This window comes from Molossus molossus, unplaced genomic scaffold (assembly GCF_014108415.1).
Source record: "Molossus molossus isolate mMolMol1 unplaced genomic scaffold, mMolMol1.p scaffold_m16_p_14, whole genome shotgun sequence".
In the NCBI taxonomy this organism is placed as follows: Eukaryota; Metazoa; Chordata; class Mammalia; order Chiroptera; family Molossidae; genus Molossus; species Molossus molossus.
In genome coordinates this window covers 59,435,991-59,461,745 of record NW_023425349.1, presented here as the reverse complement: position 1 = coordinate 59,461,745, position 25,755 = coordinate 59,435,991, and the positions used below count along the sequence as shown (strand labels likewise).

Genomic DNA, 25,755 nt, shown 5'->3' with positions numbered 1-25,755 from the left:
TAAGACACAGCTTTCTAATATGAAAGAAGGAAAGAACAAATGTATACTATTATAACTTAAAAGCCTGTGCTTGATCTTTCAACTCACTTACTGGTTTGGGGCAAGTTACATTGTTATTTAGCCTCGGTTTCCTCATCTATAAAGTGTCAAGTATATTATGTCCACCTGAAAGGTTTTGTAAAGGTTAAATACGTTATATAAAACATAGTAATATAGCAAGTCACATAGTACCATTTGACCCAGTGATGCCACTTCTAGGAATATACCCTAAGAAGCCTGAAACACCAATCAGAAAGAATATATATGTACCCTGATGTTCATAGCAGCACTATTTACAATAGCTAAGATCTGGAAACAACCCGAGTGTCCATCTATAGATGAGTGGATCAAAAAGCCGTGGTACATGTACACAATGGAATACTATGCAGCTGTAGGAAAGAAAGATCTCTTATCCTTTGAGATGGCATGGAAGGACCTGGAGAGTATTATGCTAAGTGAAACAAGCCAAGCAGAGAAAGACACATATCACATAATCTCACTTATTTGTGGAATATAATGAACTAATCAAACTAATGAACAAAATTAACCCAGAGACATAGAGGTGGGGTACAGACTGACAAGCCTGAGAGGAGAGTGGGTTGCGGGGGCGGGGTGGGGGGAGATGAACCACAGAACTTATATGCATGACCAATAGACACAGACAACAAAGCTGGGGATGGGGCAGGGGGGATGGGGAGGAGGGTGTCAGTGGGGGGAAAAGGAGAAACATCTGTAACAAAAACAAACAAATAAATAAATAAAGCAAGCATCAAATCCCGCAAGGAAACCCCTCATAAACAGCTGTCTTCTCGTGAGTCTCAGAGGAGTCCAATGTGGACTTATTTTTCCCACTCCCAATCTTAGCATGTCAAACTCTTTTCCCTATCCAGTCACATTCCTCCAAACACATTGCAAGCTTCTTAAACACAAGTGGCCCTCTTCACAGTAGTTTTTGGCTGGTGTACATGCTGTCCTAGAGTCCTATCCTCTATTCTGGGTCTGATTTCACTGATATTTGTATCCAGGGTCTGAACTTGAGCCTGATCAAGCGCATAGTTTCCTATTTATAGTTTTGTTTCTATTAAAAAATTGTTTAAAATATTTTTTAAAGTAAAATTAGCATATATTTCTTGGAAATTGTTTAAACAGTACAAATATAGAACTGGAAGTCTTCCCTCTAATCTTTTTTTTATTTATTTTTTGCTGAATAATGTGTCAGTTTTTATTTATTTTTTTATTTAATTTATTTTTGTTACAGATGTTTCTCCTTTTTCCCCCACTGATTCCCCCCTCCCCCTCCCTCCCCTCCCTGTCCCCAACTTTATTGTCCATGTCCATTGTTCATGCATACATGCATATAAGTTCTGTGGTTTATCTGTCCCCCACCACCCCCCTCTTCTGGGGATTGTCAGTATGTACCCCACTTCCATGTCTCTGGGACTACCCCATTCCTCAGACTGTTATGTTCATTATAGTCCACAAATAAGTGAGATCATATGATACTTGTCTTTCTCTGTTTGGCTATTCTTATTATATTTTTTGAAGGTGAATACTATTAACAATGTGTATTTTTCTAGAATTTTCTGTATATAAATTGTATATAAATATGTGCATGTATATATATATTTAGTTATACTTAGTATATATACTACATATAGTCATACATGCTAGCTATAACATATCGTATACATATATAATTTCTTTAAATAAACCATAGATTTTGTAAAAAGATTTTTCAATAAGCAATATATCACAGACACCTTTCCATGTAAATACATATAGATATACATAATTTTTTTTTCACAGTCTACTATACTAATGTTCTATATTTAACCAATTTCCTACTAAAGAACATTCAGGTTGTTTCCAGTTTGGAAGCTATTATAACCAACACTTTAATAAATATCCTTATAAGTATTTGGGTACTTGTTAGAGTATTTTTATAGGATAAATTCTAGAAGTAGAATTTCTGAGGCAAAGGGTATAGTCTTATCCATTTCATTTGAGTCCTTATTTTGCAACATATTCTCCAACACTGGATATAATCTTCTTTTTTGACAATCTGATAGGCTTTAAAATTTTTATTTTTATTTATATTTCATCAACTATTAATTAAATTCAATAGTATAGTTTCAATTCTATCTCTCCATGAGGCTCTACTAGTGATGCATCTCTAGGTTTCCTGCTGATGTCCCTGCCAACTTAGCCAATCACTACCACACTTAGACCCCTTGAGACCATCTACCATCCCCATCACTCTGTTGAAGAAACTGATGGGCAGAGAAGTCAGGGACATGCCAGAGCTCCAGCTGATATGTAGTGAAATTGAGGCGGGTCAATGCATTTACCTTTTTACTAGTTAATAGTTACTGTCTTAGGCACATGCTATGTTCTTATTCATTTTTACTTTCTGTGTCTACTACTATGGTATAGTAAGTAAAAAATGAGTGTTTATTGAATAAATGAATTAAAAGAAAATCAGCTCTTTTGTTCTCTAGTGGTAAGAAGATGTATTAGGAGATGTCTCCAGTTATTGCAATATTAAAACAAAAATACACTACTAGGCTTATTCATTTTCTAAATACACAGGCTTTTTTCATACCCATAAAACTCTGCCCTATTTCTTAGTCATCTTACAATCTTTTACAATTGACAAGGGAACATTTCTTCTCCTTCTGCTTCTCCCCCTCTCCTTCCTCCTTCGCCTGTCCCTCCTCCTTCCCTTCCCCCTCCCTCTCCTTTTTCTTCCTCATCTTTTTTTGGTACTCTTTCACATTCCATTAAATCTGTATTCTCATTCATTCTCTCTCTCTCTCTCTGTTTCTTTTTTTTTTAATGAAGTCAGTCCTTCCCCTTTCCATTTAATTTTTTAAATAGAATTTCACTGATGCTGAAACACCCACTGCTTGATGTTGCCTACAGGCAAAATTCTCGTCACCCATGGGAAATGGATGAATTGAACATTTCAAACAAACAAACAAACATAAACAGTTAAACTTCTGACACATTCTGACTTTGAATGACTAACGCCTTAGCTCTGATACACCCTTGGTTAGGCTGAGTTGAGCTTAGAAACCTATACCTGTGGCCCAGCAGATTAGAAATTTAATGATGGTTCTGTAAATTAAGTGTAAGATATGCCAAGGACTGTGCTCCTTTATTTCCCTTTCCTCAAATTATGTCTTACTCACCATGGGGTCTAAAAACATTTACAACTCATATTTATAAATTTTATTTTAAAAATTTTAATTGAAGTTGCAAACATAATCACAAATGGTGGCAATAGTATTTTAAACTCCAAGTACCCATTTCATTCCCCTGATTCAACAACTATTAACACATGGCAAACTTGTTTTACTCTCCTCTTATTCATCACTCCCTCGATTATTTTAAAGCAAATCCTAGATATATCACTTCAAATCAAAGAGTTATTTTATCATGTATCTCTAAAACATGATATTTCTTGTAGAAAGCATAAAATATATAATTACACCTAAAATGTTAACTATAGTTAATATCATCAAATATCCAGATAGTGCTAATATATCCTTGATTATCTGATACATTTTCTAAACAGATAACTCATTTGAAATCAGGATCCAAATAAGCTCACACAGTAAGACGGCTGATAGGTCCTTTAAAGCCTTCTCCTTTTGTTTTTGTTTCTTGCATTTGTTTTTGTTGCTGTTGAAGACACTAGGTCATTCATCCCATAGTTTTCTAAACTCTATTTTACTAATTACATTCCTGTGATGTCATTTATGAAGTTCCTTTGTCACCTGTCCTTCCCATAAATTGGTAAGTATACCTGAATGCTTAATCAGATTCAAGTTAATTGTTTCTTCTCCCAGCAAATTTCCGGCACAGGTAATACTGTACACTTCTGTTAGAGTGTGCATAGTTTTCTCTCTTTTTTGATGTTATCAACCATTGATGGGTATTACTTAGACCCATTAATTTATTAGGGGAGTGAAAAATAGTGATATTAGTCATTTTTTTCATTTATTAGCTACAATACTTTTATACAGAAAAATTTCTCCTTATCAATTATTTGGTTACTGAGGACAAATGCTTGGTTATTTCTCTTTAGAAGTTTTCAAAACGAAAAAAAAGAAAAAAAAGAATCCCCAATAGTCATCAATGAGTTATTTTTAGTACCATTATAAACTCATAGAATAAAACATATTTGATGTGATTCAATCCATTGTAATTTTTGTCTTAACCGATGCTCAGATTACTACATCTTTTACCAGTGAGAGCTTATTCAGGTTGCCTCCGGGGTTCTATTGACACAATCCAACTGTCATTGATTATTACCTTCTTCCAATACCAGAGGATTTTTCAGGCTCACATTATGCATTCTTTTAATTCCATATGTAGAATTACTCATTTCTCAAAAAGAAAAACCCCACAAGAAAAAACAAAAGTTCCTTTTATTTTCAGTGGTACAGACCACAATCTAGGCCCTAACAGTTGTCTTTGCTATTGGGCTGGTCATTGTTTTTAGGCATTTTCAGTGTATAGAGGTAGAAAAAGATTTTAAAGAAAAAAAGTCACTGATTCATATTGGTAATTGAAATTCATGATTATGAAGTTTAGTGTTTTCCTGATAATAGCTTTATTGAGATCTAATTCACATACCATAAAATGCACTCTTTTAAAGTGTGCAATTCAATGTTTCTTGGTATATTCACAGAGTTGCACAACTATCACTACCATTTCCATCATCACCAAAATAAACCCTGAACCACTTAATTATCATCCCCACAAGTCTGCACAGTTTTCCTCTCACCACCAGCTCTAAGCAACCACTAATCTTCTTGGTCTCTATAGACTTGACTATTGTGACTATTTCATATAAATGGAGTCATATAATATGTGGCCTTTTGAGACTAGGTTCTGTTACTTAGTATCATGTTTTCAAGGTCCATCATGTTGCAGTATGCATCAGTACTTTAGTCCATTTTATGGCCGAATAATATCCCAGTGTTTTGATATACCACTTTTGTTTATTTATTCACCAGTTTATTAATATTTGGGTGCCCACTGTTTGCTTATCATGAATGTTGCTTCTATAAATATTCATATATAAGTTTTTATGTGAACATAAGTTTTGGGGGGTTGCTTTTGGATACATACCTAGAAATGAAATTGCTGGGTCAAAATTAAACTACGTTTAAATTTTGGACATTGCCAGGTCATTTTCTAAGTGACTGCTCCAATTTACATTCCTATCCAGAGTGCAGGAGGTTCTGGTTTCTTCACAGCCTTCACATTTGCTATTATCTGACTTTTGTGTTTTAGCCATTCTGATGGATGTAATGTGGTAGCTCGTTGTCACTTGGAGTTACATTTCCCTGCTGACTAATGATGTTAAGAACCATTTCATGTGCTTATTGGAGATTTGTATGTCTTCTCTGGATAAAAGATCATTTTAATTGGATTGCCTTTTTATAACTGAGTTATAAGAGTTCTTCATATATTTTAGATATAGGTTTGTAAGTACTTTCTCCCATTCTATGGGTTGTCCATAATCTGACCCTAACCTACTGCGCTAGCTTCATTACCTACCTCATACCATCAGAAACTCTATAGTTTAGCCATGGTTTACTTCCTGGCCTTCTATTTAGAATTCCTAAATTCTAACTGAAATTTCTTTTCTCCCGCATAAACTGTAACTCAACTTTCAGAACAATAAAGACTTTTCCAGTTGACCTCAAGAAGTTGATAACCCAGTTACCTTTTCATATATGTATCTCCTGTAATATCTAACCTGGTCTTTGCTCATATTTGACACAAGTACAAATTAATTATGGAAGAGCCTGCATGCTATTGACTCTAAGAACAGTAGGATTTCAGAGAAATATCAAATAAATGTGGTCTCTGAAAGTCAAAGAAAATATCTTCCTGAAAGATATGGAACTTGACCTAGAGTCTTATATAAATAAGAGGTTATCTCTTTAAAAACCTATTTACATATTTACATATTCCAATGGTTAGCAATACTCATTTTCCTGCCAAACTCACTCAGAGTCACACCTATTTCTTAAGGTATATCATTAGAAAGAATAAGCATAACTCATCCATAACTTCCCTTGCTCCCTCTCTACCATATATATATATATATATATATATATATATATATATATATATATATATATATATATATATATAAACACTTATTAATTTACAGGCGATGTTTTGACTTCAGGCTCCAGTATGCATTTTCAAATCTTATTTATGTTCTTAAAAGAGCCCACTAGGATCTTTCTTAGCCTGATCAATCCTACAGCACTTACTTATCCCAAAAACGTTGGATCATGATTATATTTCTCTTAGAATTGAAAAGAGTCTTCTAACTAAACCCTGTCTGTTTATAGATGAGAGATGTCATAGAATGACAGACAGTTTTTGAAGTATGTTATCAGATCTGTCACACTTTCCAGAATCTTATCTTTTCTAATTTCCTTTTTCGGAACTGTTGTTCATTTTTAGACCTACCCAAGTCTGCAGTTCTACATTTACATCTGCAATGCCTTCCAGGATCCTAATATGTAACTTTTATGACTCTGAATTAATAGACTAATTTACTAATTTATAGCATGTTAAGTGCTCTCCTGCATCTTCAAATACCCATTAACCATGCTTGTTCTATTTTTTCCACTTTGAAGTTTATTTCTTGAGTGAAAAAAAAAAGGGGGGGGGGATCTGCAGTTGGTAGAAAGAGCTGTTGAAAGAACAGATACTTGAGAACTAAAAAAGTGAGTTTTTTCCCTTTAGTTTAGAAAGTCACACTGTATGTGTGACCTCAGGCAAAGCTCACAATCAAAATTGGCTCCACTTCCTCATATATATAAAAAAGCAAGAATAGGCAACTCCTGGATCATTCCCTCCCTGTTTGTTCTAAGTAAATATACTTTCCACTATCAAGCTGAGTCATTTCTCTCTTAATATTCAAGTACTCCAAGCCACCATCTTCTTTCAGTAAAGTCAATTTTCTCCTATCCTGAGGTTTTTCAGCCCAAATTATTGCTAAACAACTTAATGATGCTCTTAAAGTTTATGAACCAATCATTTTCCTCATTTATATGTGATCATCTCTCTAGAAATCTCAGAAATTCTTCTGCAAGAAGTTCTCTAGGATTGCTGACCTTGATCTTCACCACTATTGTATGCCATTGCCATGCAAACCCAAAGAATTTAGGCAGTGTGAAGAGGCTGTACCTTCTGTGTGGTGCCACCACCACCAAAGGGGCCTAGAAGTGAAAGGTAAGACTCTGTACTTCTCACAACGCAAACCCGCAGTGAATGTCCCCTCAAGAGGTAGGAAGAGTTAACTCTTCTCTCTGGTTCTTATAAGTACACACAAATAAAAACTGCCTCAGGCCTAGGGCTACTGCTCCCTGTTAACAAATCCCTTCATAACACATATACACCATGATGTGGTTGGGTCAGAGGGCCTTCAGTATCAGACACAAGAACCTCTAAAACTAAGTGTCTCAGAGAGCAGAGGAATCCCCTCTTCCCTTTGTCCATGGCCCACTTTATTTAATTTTATAAGCTGTATTGATGTTTTATATAAGTTTTGACTTATATATATACCTGGGCAGGCATCACTACAATTAAAATAAAGAACAAATCCATCCATCATCCTCATAAGTTTTTTCCAGCTTTTCTAATACCTCCATGTTATCCTTTTCTCATGCATCCCTGTCTTGTTTCAGATATTTGCTGAACATGGACATCCTTTAAGAATGGGACCCAGAAATCCTATTTTTAGATCCCCAAGTGATCCCCTACATGGCAACATTTGAAAACCCACTGCCTTAAAGAAGGAACTCCATTCCTCTTAGAAACATATTCCACTTGGGGCTTCTATCCTTGAAAGCATCTATTTTTTTCCCTGTAAATGCTTTTTTAAAAGTTACCTTCCCTATTCTTTATAATATATGTTCAACTATTCCTATCATTCTCTTATTTTTGGTGAAATCAAATCAAGGTAATCATATAGTCATAATCATTATAAACATATAGAGGCATGGCTTAGTTCTAAGAGAAGATGGAAGATAATACAACTTTCTGAACTTGACAAAGTTCTGATAAGTTTTATAAATGGCATATATTTTACATACAGAAAATTTCAAATATTTCTATGTACAAAATTTCCAAAAAAGATATCATACAGATTTTTAAGAGGCAGGATTCATTAATTTATAAAGCTATTTTGTGAAAAATGCCCATCATGGTTTTGTAAGTAAAAATTTCAAATTATTTGGACTTTACTGAACATATGCATGATCCAATTCAAATGAGGCTTCTCCCCAATGAAAATACATACAGGGCATTGAATGTGATAACCAAAAAACAATAAATAATTTACATTGGTAATATTATCATTCTTGACATTTTTTCCCATCTTCAAAATATTTCTAAAGGGAATCAGATAAAAGTACAAGATCTGGAAAGTCCGTTGAATGTATTTATTACTTATTGTTGTAATAAAAGAAAACTGAAGTTCCACCTCCATAATTAATGCTTTACAATTGTATTTATTCTTTTGATGATTACAACCCTGGGCCAAATTTAAAAACATTAAAAAAAAAAACCCACTTAAATTTCAGGTAGAAGCATTATTATTCTACTCTTGAGAAAAGAAAAGTACTGTGAGACATTGCCATCAAATGGAAAAATGCCTTCTGGTAAATAATGCTTTCCTTTATTGTTGGTATAAAATTCCCAGCTCTGAAAGTAACCTAGGAGGCATTGCAAGTGGTTTTCTGTGAAAAGAAATAAAACCAAAAGATCAATGTGAAAACTAAAGTATAACTGAGGCTCAGAATCAAGCAAGAATTCTCATATCCTAGCTTTTATGGCCAGGCTGCCAAAAGATGTTCAAATTAAATAGGGTAAGTCAGGAATGAGGATATACCTGAAGACTTTTGGCTTGGTGTTCTCCCCCTCAAGGAAATGATGCAAACTCTCAAAGATGTTTATTTTACTCTTTCATTATAAATCCAAAATGCTTCTCTGAATTTTACAGCCTTATTAAATATCTCTAACAGAGGAAAGCACTCTCTAAGACACTTCTGTGATTTCAAGAAGGGCCAAACTGAGTATGACAAGATCCTTGATCACAGTGTTTTGACAGTTCTTATCTAATTTATTCTAAGAAACACCAGGATATCATGACAGCATTTCACTTTTAAAAGTTAATATATTAACATTTTTGTTTATTCATCTGTTCAACAAAAGTGTTTTGAATGCCCCCTATGCCCACTTACAGGGTTCTATATTTAACTCCTCTACTTCTTATTTTTGCTAGTTTCCCCATATGTTGCTCTAAAAAAAGGACAACAGAAACATCTATTGCTTATCCATCATTCAATAAGTGGCTCTTCCATGAAGCTTTCCCTGGTCTTCTCAACTAGAAATACCTCTCTTCTCTATATTGTATAGCCATATATATCAGGCTCATATTTCATTTCATTTAGTTTCTTATCTTTCATTTAGTCCATACGCTCCTGGAGAGCAGAGTCTCTGACTCTACTCCCCTATTCATTAATTTCTTCATTCATTCATGCAACTGGAAAGATCCTGAGCCAAGCATTAATGAAATGTAAAGATAAATGACATAGCTACCATCTTTGAATTTATGTCAATTTTATCTTTGATTTTAGTTTAATTGGTAAAATAAGACATATATGTAGCTACCATTACATGATTTCTATACATTTTTTTCACATCTAAAAATGTGTTAACTTGAGCTGAAAACTTTTCCCAGCATTCTTGGCCCAGATTCTTTATATACCTCACGTAATTTAACACGGTGTTAATGACAAGTAGAAACTAAATAAATATGTGTTGGGTGAATATCTGTTGAAAGAGCTTTTTAAAGATTTCAGTGGTAGGCCCATCAAATTTCCCTTTTTGTTCATGCATTTCATAAAGCTACCCACTGTGACACTTTATTACATTTGCATTTTCAGATTCTGGTGGCTCATAACTAATATAAGGAGACAGGAATCTTAATAGGACAATGAGGCAGCAATGTGTAGTGAGAAAAACACTGAGCTTCTAGTCAGGGAACCTCCTCTGGACATTGGTTCCTCCATATCCTAGTTGTGTGAATTTAGTCTTAACTCTGGGTCTCAGTTTCCGAATTTGTGAAACAGGGATAGTAGTAGTAGCCAACGTTTTTGTGAGGCACAAATGAAAGAATGTGTTTGAAAGCACTGGAAAACAACAATGCATTAAAAAAAATTATATTGTGAGCACACAGGCTACTTATGGCCAGTACAGGGTAGCAATTGTTGCTACGTTTTGCCAGCCTGACTTACTACTGACACCTTAACAATTTAGATAAGTCACATTTGGTCCCTGAATTTCTGTCTTTCCAATCACAACCTGAAAAGAAGCCTTATACAAGTAAAGGCTCAGTGAAATTTAGCATTCGATAATCCTAACAATAGTTATAAAATCATCGGAAATCAGTATAATACAGGTAACAGGCAAAAATACGCTTACTAATCACAGTTAGTAGCTCTTGGTTGCAAATATTTTTTTTTATGTGCAAGGCAGCATGCAAAGCACTTTATAAACATATCTCAGCACATTCCATGGGTAAAAATCTCAAACTGCAGTCAAAAGATGCCACGTGACTAGGGCTGCACCACAGTGTAGAATAGGTTCAGGAGTCTGATGACCTGGTTTCAAGGCTAATCTTTATCCCTTACATGAAGCGATCTCTAGTACCTAGTTTCTCATTCATTAAAAAGAAGTGGGGCTCATGTTAGCCTTTACATATAGCTTGTGAGGATTGAATTTACTAAGTTATGCAGAGCACAGGCAGTGTGTCTGGCTCAATGTTGGGTATTATTATTTTGTTTTCATATTGTCCACCTACTAGAAAAATTACCTTGGGCAAACCCCTCTAGACCTCTAGATGTCAATTTCCTTACCTGTAAAATGAGGGTAATAATAATACTTTTTGTCACCCCACAATTGTGGAGCATTAAATTAGATAATGTATAACCTGGAAAACACTACAGACATTTTTATTCATATCATCACCTCATATTCTTTCTCTCCTGCAACTTTACTCTTCACACTAACCACAGTAAGCTACCAGGATGTGCTTTCTGGAAGGATATTCTGGAATAAATGAAAATTCCAAGACAATTGTGCATCTTATCACCAAGAGCAGTTATCACCCTTGGGCTCTGTATGCTTCACGTCACTGGCAGCACCAGAGCCATCTAACTTGGCAGTAGGATGCTGTGTGAAGTAGAGTCAGCAGTTTTTAGAGTGCTGTGGGCTGCAGGACACCCAGGGCCCATCTCCTCATCGGCTGACCCACTGGACAGCAAAGAACACCATCTCTACAATTTCACCCATACTATAAAAATGAGTACAAGAGGGATCAATATGAGTTCCTTCTTCATGACAGTAATAAGGAGCAAAGGAGTCGAGAGGCATCCTGTTAAAGTGAGTGTGTTTTATGGAAAAAACTGTAATAATTGAATCATTTTTTGCTCTTACCTCTAAAGGTCTGGGCTCACTGACATGTACTTAAACAGCTTTTCTTTCTCAGCTGTGTATATACCTTAGACATACCTAAGTTAAGAAGATTCAAGACATTATGAAGTGCTATTTCTTGAAGAGAAGCCAAGCTATTTATTCTTTATCCAATCAATCAATACCAGTATTCAGACCAAAGGAAACATACTTTTAACAGCACATATACAATGAGCATAAACATTAGTATTGGGCTGTAAGAGTGTCTGATCTTGCCCAGCTGGTATGGCTCAGTGGTTGAGGGTCACCCATGCACCAAGAGGTCACTGGGTCCATTACCGGTCAGGGCGCATGCCCAGGTTATGGGCCAGATCCCCAGTCGAGTGCATGCAGGAGGCGGCCAATAGATGTTCTCTCTCATTGATGTCTCTACCTCCCTCCCTCTCTCTCTAAAACCAATAAAGAAGAATTTTTTTATTTTTATTTTTAAAAGGGTAGGTGAGAACAGAATTTACTTAAACATCATTGTGGACATTTTTAGTTTTGGTTCTGGTTGAATAAGATGGTACAAGGAGTCAAGGTCAGTAGGCTGAAGTGATGTGGACATGTAGAGTTTGCTAGCTGCCATTTTGTATGACAACATCCTAGACACATGTATACACACAGTCATATTGAATAATCTGTGGGAAATTATTATAATTTTTTTAGTATACCCTAATTTTTAAATCCATTAATACTCACTATTTTTCAGAGTCTAATTACATAAACCATCTGCTAGTATTAAAACAGCCATATGAATAATGTACATAACAGCACACTTTAACTGCTAAACACTACACCTCTTAACCCTGCCCTAGGACAATAGAGTCAATGATATTTACATATTAAACAGCAGTCTACCTATTAGGCTTCCTTTAAGGTTCAACTTAAAGTATTCTTCCTCCTAGATTTAACTCATTTGCCTACATCCATTTGAAACAATCTTTTTCTACATTCTAAGTTTTCTTACTACTTCTGTTATAACATTTGTAACAATATATAGATGTTGATTTATTTATGTACATGCTTAACTTCCAGATAAGATTCCCGAGGCCTGGAAGGCAGGTTCTGTGCTGCTCAGTTTGGTGTAAGCCACTGTCCCTCCCCACTCCTCTCTGCTAGGAGTTTGTACCTAGTTGGTACTTAATGATGTTTCTCTAATGATTTTTAAAAATGTTGCTGTTAGTATTTTAACTATAGTACTATTTATTTCCTGACACTTCAGGTAAGATAATTACATAGCCCACCCTCACCTCTTATAAAAACATATGGTTATCTACTAGGGACACGCAACCAGATTTATTTTGTGCCTTTCAGCTACATGGGACATTCTCTCCTGCAGTTCCTAGGGTGATACTTTCTCTCCGAGCTGTCTGTGGTAAGTGGCAAGCTGCGCTTTTCCCTAGTGAGAAGGAAGTCAATAGGCTGTATTTTACTGTGACAGCAGGGCCATTTGACTTGAGTCTTATTACACTTGATGGCTACCTTTAGGGAATGTCTTTTTCAATTGTTTATTTTCTAAGTCTCTTGTCAGTTCAAACTACAGAAAACAAAAGGGGAACCCACATTCTACTAATGGGCACCCACAATATGGAAAGCACTTTATCAAACATGAGCCCAAAACAATATTTCAGTCTAATAAAAAACACAGATATTGCAAAGGTAAATGAGATTGTTTCTTTTCTTGAAGAAGATAAAAAATATGAACAATAAAATGGCAATAAATACATATCTATCCACAATTGAATCTACAAACAAAATGAGCAAGCAAAACAGAAATAGAGTCATAGATACAGAGAACTTTTTGTTGGTTGCCAGATGGGAGGGGGGTTGGGAGGATGGTCAGAAAAGGTGAAGGGATTAAGAAGTACAAATTGGTTGTAAGACCAAGGAATCTCAGAGAAAAGGTGGAGAGGGTGGGAAGACTTAAATCAAAGAGCTTATATGCATATATGCATAATCAATGGACACCAACAATAGTGTGGGGAAGGCAGGAGTAGGGTGGGAGCAGGGAAAAGGGGGTCAATGGGGCAAAAAAAGGGGGGACTGTCTGTAATACTTTCAACAATAAAGATAAATTTGAAAAAGACACAGGTATTTACTGAGCGCCGATAATGTAAAAACAAAGAAACTCTGACCATCCACTCATGGATATTATATTAGGAAATAATACATATATAAAAATCAAAAGTGTCTGAATTATTTAAAACAAAAGACAAAAAATACCCAATATATTTATCTGGGAAAGGTTTTAATAATAGACACTTCTTCCAGGAAGGCAATCTGGCTGTTATTCAAGCCATTTACTGAGTTTCTCAATGAGGGAACTGCTGGCATTACAACAAAGCCATCTTTATTGCATGGGATTGTTGCAAACATTATCAGAGACTAGGGATCCCAGATCCCTGGCCCCTGGACACTGTCACTGTGACAAACAAACTGCCTCCTTATATTTCTAAATGCCATCTAGAGCAGCACTCTCAGTAGTGAACCAACTGCATCAGTCAAAATCAGCTAGATTTTGCTACAATAAATAACAACTTCAAATTATTTGTTTCTCCCTCACCCTACCTATCCAAAGAAGTCAAGAAGAGTATTCTGTTCATTAAAATGACCAGGGAGACCAGGGCTGATGAAGCTCCATCACAATATGTACGTCCACAATCACCATGGCAATGGTGATTGTACAAGTGTGTGTCAAAGAGAAGAGACAGCTCAGTGAAGACACAGCAGCTGAAGACATCGAAATGAGTCAGCAGTGTGAAATTCTTGAATGGCAAAGGCACACCTTGAGATGCAAAGCTTCAAGCCCTACGTTCCATTGACTTTGTTTGGTTCCAAGAAGAAAAGAAGGTAGAGTTAAATAATAAAACCCACCAAGAAGCCATGTATGCAGGAAGCACACTATCATCACTGTGGCAAGGTAGGAAGAAAAACCTGAGTTGTAAAAACCGAAAAGCCACCTATACCTCTCACCAGGAGGAAGGAAGGCTCCCTGAACTACACACCACTCCCTGAAGCACAGATAATCCCAATGGGCCTGCAATTTAGTTCTGGCTCTGTTCTGAGGTAAATCTGCTCTTAATAGCTGGGGGGAAAAATGTATCCTTTTAAAGATGCTTAGTAAACAAGAGAACCAAAATAATACATTCAAAGGTACTCTAGGTAAAAAGAGAAAGAATGGAAGAAATAAGAAAAATAAATGAAAGTTTTATAACAGCATTCAGAAAAACATTGTCATGGAGCATATAGAAATCATGACCAAATATTTCTCTCTGAATTTAAAAAATTTAAGAAGCAATCAAGTCTATAAAGCAAGAGCTCAAAAAAAAAGTAAAATAATTTTTAGACAAGATGACTAGACAGCAGGACAAGATAAAATATGAGTTCTCAAAGCTCAAGAAAAGCAGTGGGGAAAAATGAAACCATCAAATTTATAAAGTACAAAAGTAAAGGAATATGAAGAAGACAGAGCAAACACCATAAAGAGCAAAGAGAAAAAAAATAAGATAACAACTGAAAAGAATTTGTTCAGAAATGAAAGATACGGGGTATATAACTAGAATCCTTGGGTTGGGGGGCAGGACAAATATCTCAGAGCAGATTCACACTGGTGACAGTACAGAAGGAAGAAGTGATGTGACTGTTCCCTGGCTGAGCCATACCAGGGCACAGGTGAGAGGTGGCAGCGTGCCTCACTGCCCCGTTGTTTTCCTCCATGTGTCAATGCCACAGCCAGCCAATGGTTCCCTGGACTCTACCCATCCCAAGACCTATGGCAGTGATAAAGATTCCTTCAAACAAACTCATCAGCGAGGTAGAGGAATAGATTTTTAGTTGTAGAGAAATATGTAGAGGCGATTTCCAGTCACAGGAAGGTAGACAGGGATCTTTCTGAATCCTTGAACTGACATGGTCTGAACAGGCCCATTTATTACCAAAACTTCAAATGGATTATTGTATGAAGCAGCTACTGCTTATTCTGGAGAAGTGAAGAGAGAAAGCATGTGAAAATATGAAAGTCCAACAAAATATGAACAAGAATGTTACCCTTCATCTTCAGGCAACTCCAGTACTCTACTGTAGTAGTTAGGATCCCAAGTCCTTTTCTAGAAATAGAGGCCCGCCAGAGACACCTGCTCTGGGACACCATTTAGGGGATGGGTCTTTTACAGGGATCTATTTTTTTTTTTTTTTTTTACTTCATCAACAGAATAAGGTAGCAGAGCCATTCATGGAAAACAAAGCTCCATAAGATGATCAAATACTTATAAATGAGCAGAAAACCAAAACTGTGTATCTAAAGAGGCATGCAGAGTTCCCTGAGGCTAAGAATGAAAGAGTAAGGAAACAAAATAAACAATGAGAAGCTGAAAAGATCAGTCTTCAGGTAAGTCCAATAAAAAGAAGCCATAGGTAGATACTGATTTTGTAGGGGGAAAAACAGAGTTATAGAGTTTGTCATCACATTTAGAAACTTTTTTTTTCTTCTTTTTATTAATTTATTTTTGTTACAGATGTTTCTCCTTTTTCCCCTATTGACACCCTCCTCTCCACCCCATTCCCAGCTTTGTTGTCTATGTCCATCAGTTATGCACACATGCATATGAGTTCTGTGGTTTATCCCTTCCCTTCCCCTCCACTTCCTCTTCTGAGAATTGTCAGTCTGTACCTTACCTCTGTGACTCTGGGTCTATTTTGTTCACCAGTTTGTTTAGTTCATTATGTTCCAGAAATAACTGAGATCATGTGGTATTTGTCCTTCTCTGCTTGGCTTGTTTCGCTTAGGATAATACTTTCCAGGTCCCTCCATGTTGTCTCAAAAGATAAGAGATCTTTCTTTCTTACAGCTGCATAGTACTCCATTGTATATATGTACCACACTTTTTTATCCACTCCTCTACTGATGGACACTTGGGCTGTTTCCAGATCTTAGCTATTATAAATAGTGCTGCTACATAGGGGTACATATATTCTTTCTGATTGGTGTTTCAGGTTTCAAAATGGAAAGGAAACCCACTATATGGGAGAGCATAATTGCCAATGATACATCAAGTAAGGGCTTAATTTCCAAAATATATAGGGTACTCAGACAATTAAACAAAAGAAAAAGAAAGAACCCAATTAAAAAATGGGCAGAGGACTTAAAGACACATCTCTCCAAACAGGTCATACAAATGGCCAAGAGACATGAAAAAATGCTCAACATCACTAATCATCAGAGAGATGAAAATTAAAACAACAATGAGGTATCACCTCACACCTGTCAGAATGGCCGCCATCAATAAATCATCAAACAACAAGTGTTGGCGAGGGTGTGGAGAAAAGGGGACTCTAGTACACTGCTGGTGGGAATGCAGACTGGTGCAGCCACTATGGAAAACAATATGGTGTTACCTCAAAAAACATTTAGAAACTTTAACATCATTCATCTGGCAGAAATTTGTAGCAAATAGAAGGAAAGCCATGGACATACTGATGCCCAGACTTTCTTTAATTTTCTATTTCTAAAACTTCTTCTCTAAGAGGAATTCTTAGAAGAATATTCTTCTTGAGAATGTTTCAAAAGTAATTTTAATAAAGTATAATAGGAAAGCACATGAGAGGAAAAGAGGAAAAATAATATAGTTCATACATAAAAACAATAACAACAACAATACATAGAAAATCACCATGTTCCCCAGAAATGCATAATCTGTCTCAGCTTCAGGAGAGAAGGCAGATCCCATGACTTGGGAAACAATCACTGTGAAATATTCAGCTTATATGATTTGCTGACTCAATCTAAGGAGTCCAGATTTAGTAGACACTAAACTCTTAGAGGTTCAATTTGGGTTCTACTATAACCCAAATGGCTACTGAGAGAGCTTTTTCGATAAACAATTACTTGTGTTAGGTTTATTAATGTACAAAAATATGTTTTATGTAATAATGTATAGAATAATGTCATAAAATATAATTCGACACCAAATTTAAAAGCCTAAGGCTCTCTGTATTAATTTTGTTATGCAAATTTTATTCATTCATATGAGGTATGAAAACTACATATTCTCCAAGATAAACTACACATACCACACTTTCTGCTACTTAACATAAAGATAACATTACAACTAATAGAATTCTTTAGACTTCTATCTTATAAGGAATGAAATAGTTTTGCTCTTTTTAAAATATTTTCATTGCCTTTTAGAGATAGAGAAGGAGAAAGGGAGAGAGAGAAACATCAATGTGAGAACAAAAGGTCCATCGGCTGCCTCCTGCATGCCCCCTATTGGGAATTGAGCCCAAAACCCAGGCATGTGCCCTGACCAGCAATCGAACTGGCAATCTTTTGCTGCACAGGATGATACCCAACCAGCGAAGCCACACCAGCCAAGGAAGTTTTGCTCTTTTCTTAATTACCAGTTTATATAATTAATCAAGATGCTTTTGTAATTTCTTATGGTATAGTGCATTATTTAAAATATCCAAAAAGTTATACTTTTGCCTTTAATAATTTATTGGTGGAAGTAATACTGGTTGGCTATATTTTATTATAAGAAAACAATACATTCATAGTGCTTTTAAAAGATATAATTCAAATAAATGCTCTTGAGATAAAGATAAAATATATGTGTCTCTAAAATATGGTATTTTATATAAATATATATGGCATTTTTTATGCCTGGAAAACTGAAGTAGAATAGTCAACAAAGACAAAATTCTAGTAAAGATGTTATTGAATTTCAACAATTGAAAGAAGGAAGGGAGAAAGCAAGGAGGAAGGGAGGGAGGAAGGAAGAAAAATGGAAAAGAAAACCACTGAGGCATCTAGGCAGAACTGTATAGTCAATTACATTAGAAAATAAGTTGTCCTGGCCTTAGAATTCTCCACAGCAATATTCAATGTCAAAAAATAGTGGAATAACACAAAAGTTTTAAGGAAAGAAAGTGGTATTCCAAATGGTTATACTTTGTGGTCTTACCTTAGGTTAATCAGAGTGCAGAATCTGGGACAAAGGTTTAATCAAGTACATTCATTGGTTTCCTATGGTTGTTGTAACAAATCACCGCAAACTTGGTGGTTTATGACAACAGAAATTTATTCTCTCCAGGTTGTGGAGGCCAGAGTCTGAAGTATCACTGAACTGAAATCAAGGTGTTGTCAGGGTTGTGCTCCCTCTGGAGGCTCTAGGGGAGATTTTCTTCCTTGCCTCTTCCAGTTTCTGGTGGCTGCCAGCATTTCTTGACTTGTGACCCCATCATTCCAATCTCTGCTTCCGTGGTTACATTTCCTTCTCTTTTGTGTGTAATTTCCCTCTGCTTACTTTTAAGAATACTTGTGATTGCATTCACAGCCTGTCCTGATAGTCCAGAATAATCACTCCATTTCAAGATCCTTATTTAATCATATCTGCAAAGACACTTTTTTTTTTTTCACATGAAAGGGATTTTACAGGTGTCACACGGATTATTAAAAAAAAAAAAATTAAAGGAATTGTAAGAAACTACTCTTCTCAAATCATTAAATAAACTTGAAAACTGGGATGAAATATATAATATTTCAGAAATGTGTAACTTGCCCAAACTATTTCCCGCAGAAATGGTTTTGCACTTTGATTAATCTAAGGTAAGGCAGTTTTTCAAAATACAAATAAAGAGAGGTATCAGAGAAACTTCCTTCCCCCTTTCTCTTCCCTTCCCCCAAATAATAAAGTGCCTGGACTAGACAATTCCATGGGGAAATTCTAACAAAAGTTTTAAAGAGCAGACTATTCCAATGGTGGTTTAACTGTTACAGAGTACAGGAAAAAAAAAAAAAAAAAAAAAAAGGAGGGGTGGGTGTGGGTGGGAAGGAATTAGCCCAAGAATTTATATGCATATATCATAACCCATGGATGGACACAAACAATAGTGAGATGAAGGCCTGGGTAGGGGAGCGGGTTGGAGGGGTCAATGGGGTAAAAAGGATGGATATCAGTAATACTTTCAACAAGAAAGATAAATCTAAATAAAATTAAATTAATAAATAAATAAAAATACACACAAGGAATGCTCCCAAGTTCTTTTTATGAAGTGGGCATAAAAGTTATCTCCAAAATCAATAAGGATTGCACAAAAAGAAAACTATCAACCATATATCAAAGGTTCACCAGAAGGTACTGATAATTCAATATCAGGATACATGGAAGTAGAGTTTTTGAATTCAAACACAACCAGTTAGACAACACATGAAAGGAAAAAATCCTTATTTTCAATAATAACAAAAAAGATGAAAAGTCTGAGAGAAAATGTATGAGGTCATTATTAAAAGAAAACACCAAAAAACTTTAAAATGCTACAAAATAAGATAAGAACAAAAGACAAAGCATCCCATGTCCTCAGACAGGATGACTCAACATCATAAAGATGTCAATTCTCTCTAAATTAAACCACAATTTTCACACAAGTCTAATAAAAATGTCAACCTCATTTTGTCAGAATAATCAAGCTGAGTCAAAAGTTCATGTGGAAAAATAAACAAGTAAAAATAGCCAAGAAAAGTCTGTAACAGAAGAGTAATAAGGGGAAAGCAGTGTTCAAGTAGTCACACATTACAGAGTTTCAGTAATTAAAAAAGTGTAATAATGTCACTGTAATAATATGAAGTCCAGTAATATACATCTACATATGACATTTTAGAAAAAGTGACATTGCAAATATGTGGGGGAAAGGTGGATTACTTAATAAATAGTGTTGAGAAAAATGAGTCAGAAAGGGCCTGGCCGATTTGGCTCAGTGGTTAGAGTGTTGGCCGACAGTCCTGAGAGTCCCAGGTTCAGTTCCCACTAATGGCATGTACCTTGGTTGCAGTTTGTCCCTGGCCCCGGATGGGGCCGTGTGGGTGGCAGCCAGTCGATGTGTCTCTCTTCCTCCCTCTCTCCCTCGGGTGAGAATAAAAAAAATGAGTCAGAGAGAAAAGAAAGAAAAGAAGGTTTGCTTCTATTCCTGCATCTAATAATAAGATAAATTCCCAATATATTAAACTTTGAAGTAGGGGGACAAAAAGATCCAAATGCCAGTGGAAACCACAAAAAGTGGAAGACCTTTCTAATTATGACATGAAATTCAGAAGCTTTGAGAAAAGATTGACAAATGCAATTACACTTTTAAAAAATGTGCCTGGTAAAAAGTACAGTAAGCAAAGTCAATAGGCCAATATCAAATTGGGAGGACAGAAATGTGAATTTATATAATAAACGTAAGGTTAACCTCACTAGTTTTTAGAAGTCAATGAGAAAAAGACAATCTAACAAAAAATGGACAGAAATATTGTAAGTTCACAAAAAAGGGAATTAGGAATTGCTCTTAGACATACATTAAAAAGTTCACTCATAAAAAAAATTAAACCATTTTTACCTATAAGATTGGCAGAAATCAAAGTTCTGTAATTGACTGTGTAGAGAAGTAGAGTGAGGAAACAGGTCTCTTAATTGTTGGTGAGAGTATAAATTGGTACAACTTCTGTGAAAAGAAACTGGTAATGTACATCAAGGTAATAAATACCCTACCTTTAAGAAATATATTCTAAGATATAATCATATGCTTATTATATGATATTATGCACAAGGTTATATACTATGGCACTACTTGTAATAGTAAAAAAATGGAAGCAGCCTAAACATCTATTGTTTTCTAACAGTATGAAGCCAGTTAATATAACTAATATGGAATGATCTCCAAAGTTATTGGAAGAAGGAATATACATCTATACACAGACATCTCTAAAAGAACACATAAGACACTAAGACTGGCTGTGTTAGGGAAGGGGAACTGGGTGGCTGGGGGAGAGGAGTGTGAAGGATACTTTTTAGTATATACCTTTTTTATGCCTTTTGCATTTTTAAAATTTAAAAATTGATAGGAGAGGTCATAAGGCCTTGTGAATTCATAACTGCCAAAGTTAATTACAGAAATAATAAGTAGTAAAATAAGTAAATACTATAGAGATAATGACATAAAGTTAGGTTTCAACCTTGTCCTCTTTTTTACTTCCTCCAATTATAGTTTTGCTTGTTTTCATTGGCCTCAGACCCTATGATTTTATTTATCTTAACTCAAGAGGTATCTTAACTTTTCTAATAATTTTTCAATCAAGTTGTAATAATATACCTCAATTTAAATATGTGCTATGTGCAGTTCTAAAATGAGTATTCCATAGAAGCCACTGTTGAATTTTGGAGGGCTATCACAATAACGACAACAACAACAAAAAACTTAAAATAATTCATTGGAGACAATCATAAGAGAATAAGTTCATCTTTTGAAATTACTTAAAAAAAAAACACACACACACACACAGTGGTTAATACAGCTGGTGTGGCTCAGTGATTGAGCATCAACCCATGCACCAGAGGTCGTAGGTTCGTAGGTTCAATCCCTGGTCAGGACACATGCCCAGGTTCTGGGCCTGATCTCCAGTGGGGGGCATATAGGAGGTGGCCAATTGATATTCTCTCTCATTGATGTTTCTATCTTTCTCTCCCTCTCACTTCCTCTCTCTTTATAATCAATAAAGAAAAAATTATTTTTAAAAAATTAAAAAAACAGTGGTTAAAATAAAATCTTTCCTGTTACTTGGAAAGTATGTGTGGGCTACCTTAATAATATTTGCTTGGAGAATTAAACATGTTCTTTCCAGGCATTCTTAATTGTGATAAACACATTAAAAAAGATAAACTTCTAGATGAAATATAAATTAGTAAAGTTACATGTCAAATAACTATGGCATCCATGAAAATGCACAATTCCAGATAGTGAGATGTAAGAAAATATTGGAATTTTAATTTATATTATTTTATCTTAGTCTCATAATAAAGTTGTATATTAATATATAATTTATAATAAATAGGCATACATAAATGCTATGGTGTGCTTAATCTTTTTTATTCATAGAGGTGTGTAATCAAAATGTTTGGTAACACTGCCAAAAGGTGAAATGTTTTCTCATAAATAAAGAGAACTCACATCCGTTATAGAATGTTTTAACAGGCATGGCAGGAAGCAGCAGCCATAAATTATGAATTTCTAAGTGAAATACTACTGAATTTATTTGGTATGGCATTTAGCACAATACTATCTGAAGAGAGATTCTTAATAAATAATAGAATTTTCAAGTTAGGAAAGAATGTTGAATATTACCTATTCCAAATTTCCTTATTTAAACATGAGGTAACTACAGCCGGAGAGAATAAAAAATGTTCTCTATGTTATACGGCTGACTCACAGTGACAGGGCCAGGTATAGAATCCAAATTTCCCAAATCTTTGTTTTTCTACTATACAACACATAATTATATATGTGTGTGTGTAACAAAATGGGGAGGGTCTTTAAAATTAAGCATCAGGCCAACCCAATGTCCTCACTGGTATTTTCTTATATTACTTTAGTCTTTCTTATTTATCCATATCTTTATTTTTGTATTCTTAGCCTTCTCAAAATCACATATTGTTTTAGAATGAAGAATAGTAAATTTATTTTTTATCATGTTAATTTTTAAGTCATTCCAATAAAGGTTCAAACCTGAAATTAATCCTATTTTCACATATCTCCTCTAACAGAAACAATCTCTGAACTCTAAATGCCTTTCTTTCTTACCAGTCCTCTCTGAACAACGCAGCCCCAGAAATATATGCCCAATTCTACCCACATAAAATGAAAGGTGAATAAGTTGGGAGTGGATAATATAGAAGTTGAATTGCAAAGAAGCAATCAGAATTAAAAATCCATGCTTAAGGGATGATACGAATGCAAACCTGTAAGAACAAATCCTTTATTAACTCCTCAGATCAGTGGGCCCAATCTTGAGATGAATTTTCTCCAGGGATCTCAAAGCAGAAACAATATCATGGGTATGAAAAAACTGAGAGTATGACGTTTAGGAAAAAAGCTAAAGAGAAACTGAAAGTATTTACATAGGTAACTCAAACCCATTTTTAATACCTGTATTATATCTGTGTAGTCCCTTCACAGTATGTACAAGTAGCCATTTAAAAAATGTTACTGTTTTCACAGTGGTTTCAACCATGATTATGTCACTTAACTAGTTTTGTTATATATTGGGAAACTAATACGCCTTGGGTTCGGAATATTAAATGGTATAATACAGATAATTGGTTAGCAAACTGTGTGGCTTGCAGTTAAGCACATATAAAGCCTAACTCGTTTGTGTCACGTGTTCCACCATACAGGTGAAGTAAAGTGCCCAAGGTCCCACTTCCCCTTTCAATGTAGATAGGAAAATAATAAACCCAGTCTTCTCTGAGGAGACTGAGAATTGAGCTATTTAGGGAGTTGGTTAAATCAGTCTTCTAACAGGGATTTGGGGGGAAATGTGCTATTAGCATGTTCAAGGAGCTGACCACCAAAATGCACCACTGCAGCACCGCCTCCCACCGTCCTGTCCCCTTCGGACGCAAGCCGGAACTACATTTCCCAGGGGCCCTCGGGCTGCCGGCGCAGCACCGATGCCTCGCTTTCCGGCCACATCTTTTACGTCAGTTCAATTCCGAAGGCGCCTACCACTGCAGTCGAGTTCCTGAACATGGGTTCTTTCATGTCCCAGCCTTTGGACACTGTCAAGGTCGCCGCGCCTCCTGAGACTGCCTCTTCCGCCAACCCTACGCCCCTCGAAGCACCCGGGGCCCCGACCTCTCCAGAACAACGCCGCACGTTTAATAACTGCTGGAGCTGTCGCGTGCTCTCCGGGTCGGGGTTGATAGGGGCGGGCGGGTACGTGTACTGGGTTGCACGGAAGCCAATGAAGATGGGAGTGCCCTCGAGTCCAGGGACTGTTATGCAGATGGTCATCGGCATCAGTGAGAGTCGGGCAGGGGCCCTGGGGAGGGGAGAGAAGCCGAGCAGCCATTGGGTGGGGGCGGGGCGCTAGGCCTGGTTGTCTGGTGAGAGCCACTCCAAAGGAGATACAGGGATGGTGAGAAGTTGTTGGGACGCTGCTTCTTAAAAATCAGTATTTCTTGAAAATTCTCATTAGCTTGTCATCTTAATCTTATCAATAACTGTTAGAGATAGTAGTCCCAGTTTACTGCTGAACAAACTAAGACACAGAAGTAAAAATTGATCCTGTAAAAGTCAGACACCCAGCTAGCCTTTCATCAGGTTTATCTGGCACCAAAGCCCATGTTTCTTCTCCAGGTCCTGGAGAAAGCCTGAGAAGGGTACTTAATTCAGAACCAGAACGTGGGCTTTGAAGTCAGATTGTAGAGCTGGGTTCAACGCCCACATATTAGGTATGCCACTGGGTATTGCAGTCCACAGCCCTTATCTGTAGTTATACTAAGTGATGGTCAAGATATCCAGGACACTTAGCTTTTCAGACCAATGAAGTGAATAGAATTTTAAGTTTTCATATCTCTTTGTAACAAGATAGTTCGCATCAGTTCCCTTTAAGTTCATTTCTAGATTGTGGAAGTAAAAGAATTTTTTTTCCTTAACTTTTTCTGTCCTTTTCTGAGCTTCACTCTTCTGTATCTTCTAGGAGTTCTCTGAGTGTTAAATAAGAGGACATATATGAAAGCACCTGGTAAACTAAAATGCAACATCCGCATAAGGTACTGTTGTTTTTTTCTTAGGCATTGCTTGTTGGGGTGTTGTCATCCTGTCAGACCCCAAAGGGAAGGCCTTCCGCGTTGTTTGAAAGTATCACCGGTGAATTTGTCATCTTTCCCTGTCCCCATGATACACAGAGCAAGGGGCTTATGGACGTTCTGGACAGACACATGGACATTGATATACTACAGTTCTGAAGATACTACTGGACTGAAAAAACAAACAGTTGGCATTTTTGGCCATGAGTGTTTGTGGCATTCTAGGGTTCCACAAGGACCAATAAATTCCTCAGAGAACAGAACAGGTTCTTTGTCTTACCTGGGGAAGGAAGGTATACTTTTTTAAAAAGCCCTGGCCAGGTAGCTCAGTTGGTTAGAGTGTCCTCCCGATACGCCAAGGTTATGGGTTTGATCCTTGATCAAGGCACATAGTACAAGAATCAACCAATGAATGCATAATCAAGTGGAACAGTAAATTGATGTTTCTCTCTCTCTCTCTCCCTTCTCTTTGAAATCAAGTTCAAAAAAATAAAATAAAGAGGAAATGATAAACCAAATGGGAAAATCAGGTCTTTTT

The 25,755-nt window shown here is 36.1% G+C and overlaps 1 protein-coding gene across 1 annotated transcript; it reads left to right on the top strand.

The window, feature by feature from the left end:
• The first annotated feature begins 24,131 nt into the window (after nt 1-24,131).
• On the top strand, nt 24,132-25,551 carry DMAC1 (distal membrane arm assembly complex 1). The gene is made up of 2 exons (XM_036261727.1): nt 24,132-24,428; nt 25,203-25,551. The coding sequence occupies exons 1-2, from the start codon at nt 24,155-24,157 to the stop codon at nt 25,265-25,267; spliced, it is 339 nt and encodes a 112-aa protein (XP_036117620.1). The 5' UTR covers nt 24,132-24,154; the 3' UTR covers nt 25,268-25,551.
• Nucleotides 25,552-25,755: the final 204 nt, after the last annotated feature.

What these genes read in the sequence shown, in the direction of transcription:
- DMAC1 (XM_036261727.1), top strand. Translation starts at nt 24,155, where the DNA reads ATGGGTTCTTTCATGTCCCAGCCTTTGGACACTGTCAAGGTCGCCGCG. An exon ending in GCAGATGGTCATCGGCATCA is followed by an intron (nt 24,429 to 25,202) that starts GTGAGAGTCGGG and finishes TTTTTTTCTTAG; the next exon opens with GCATTGCTTGTTGGGGTGTT.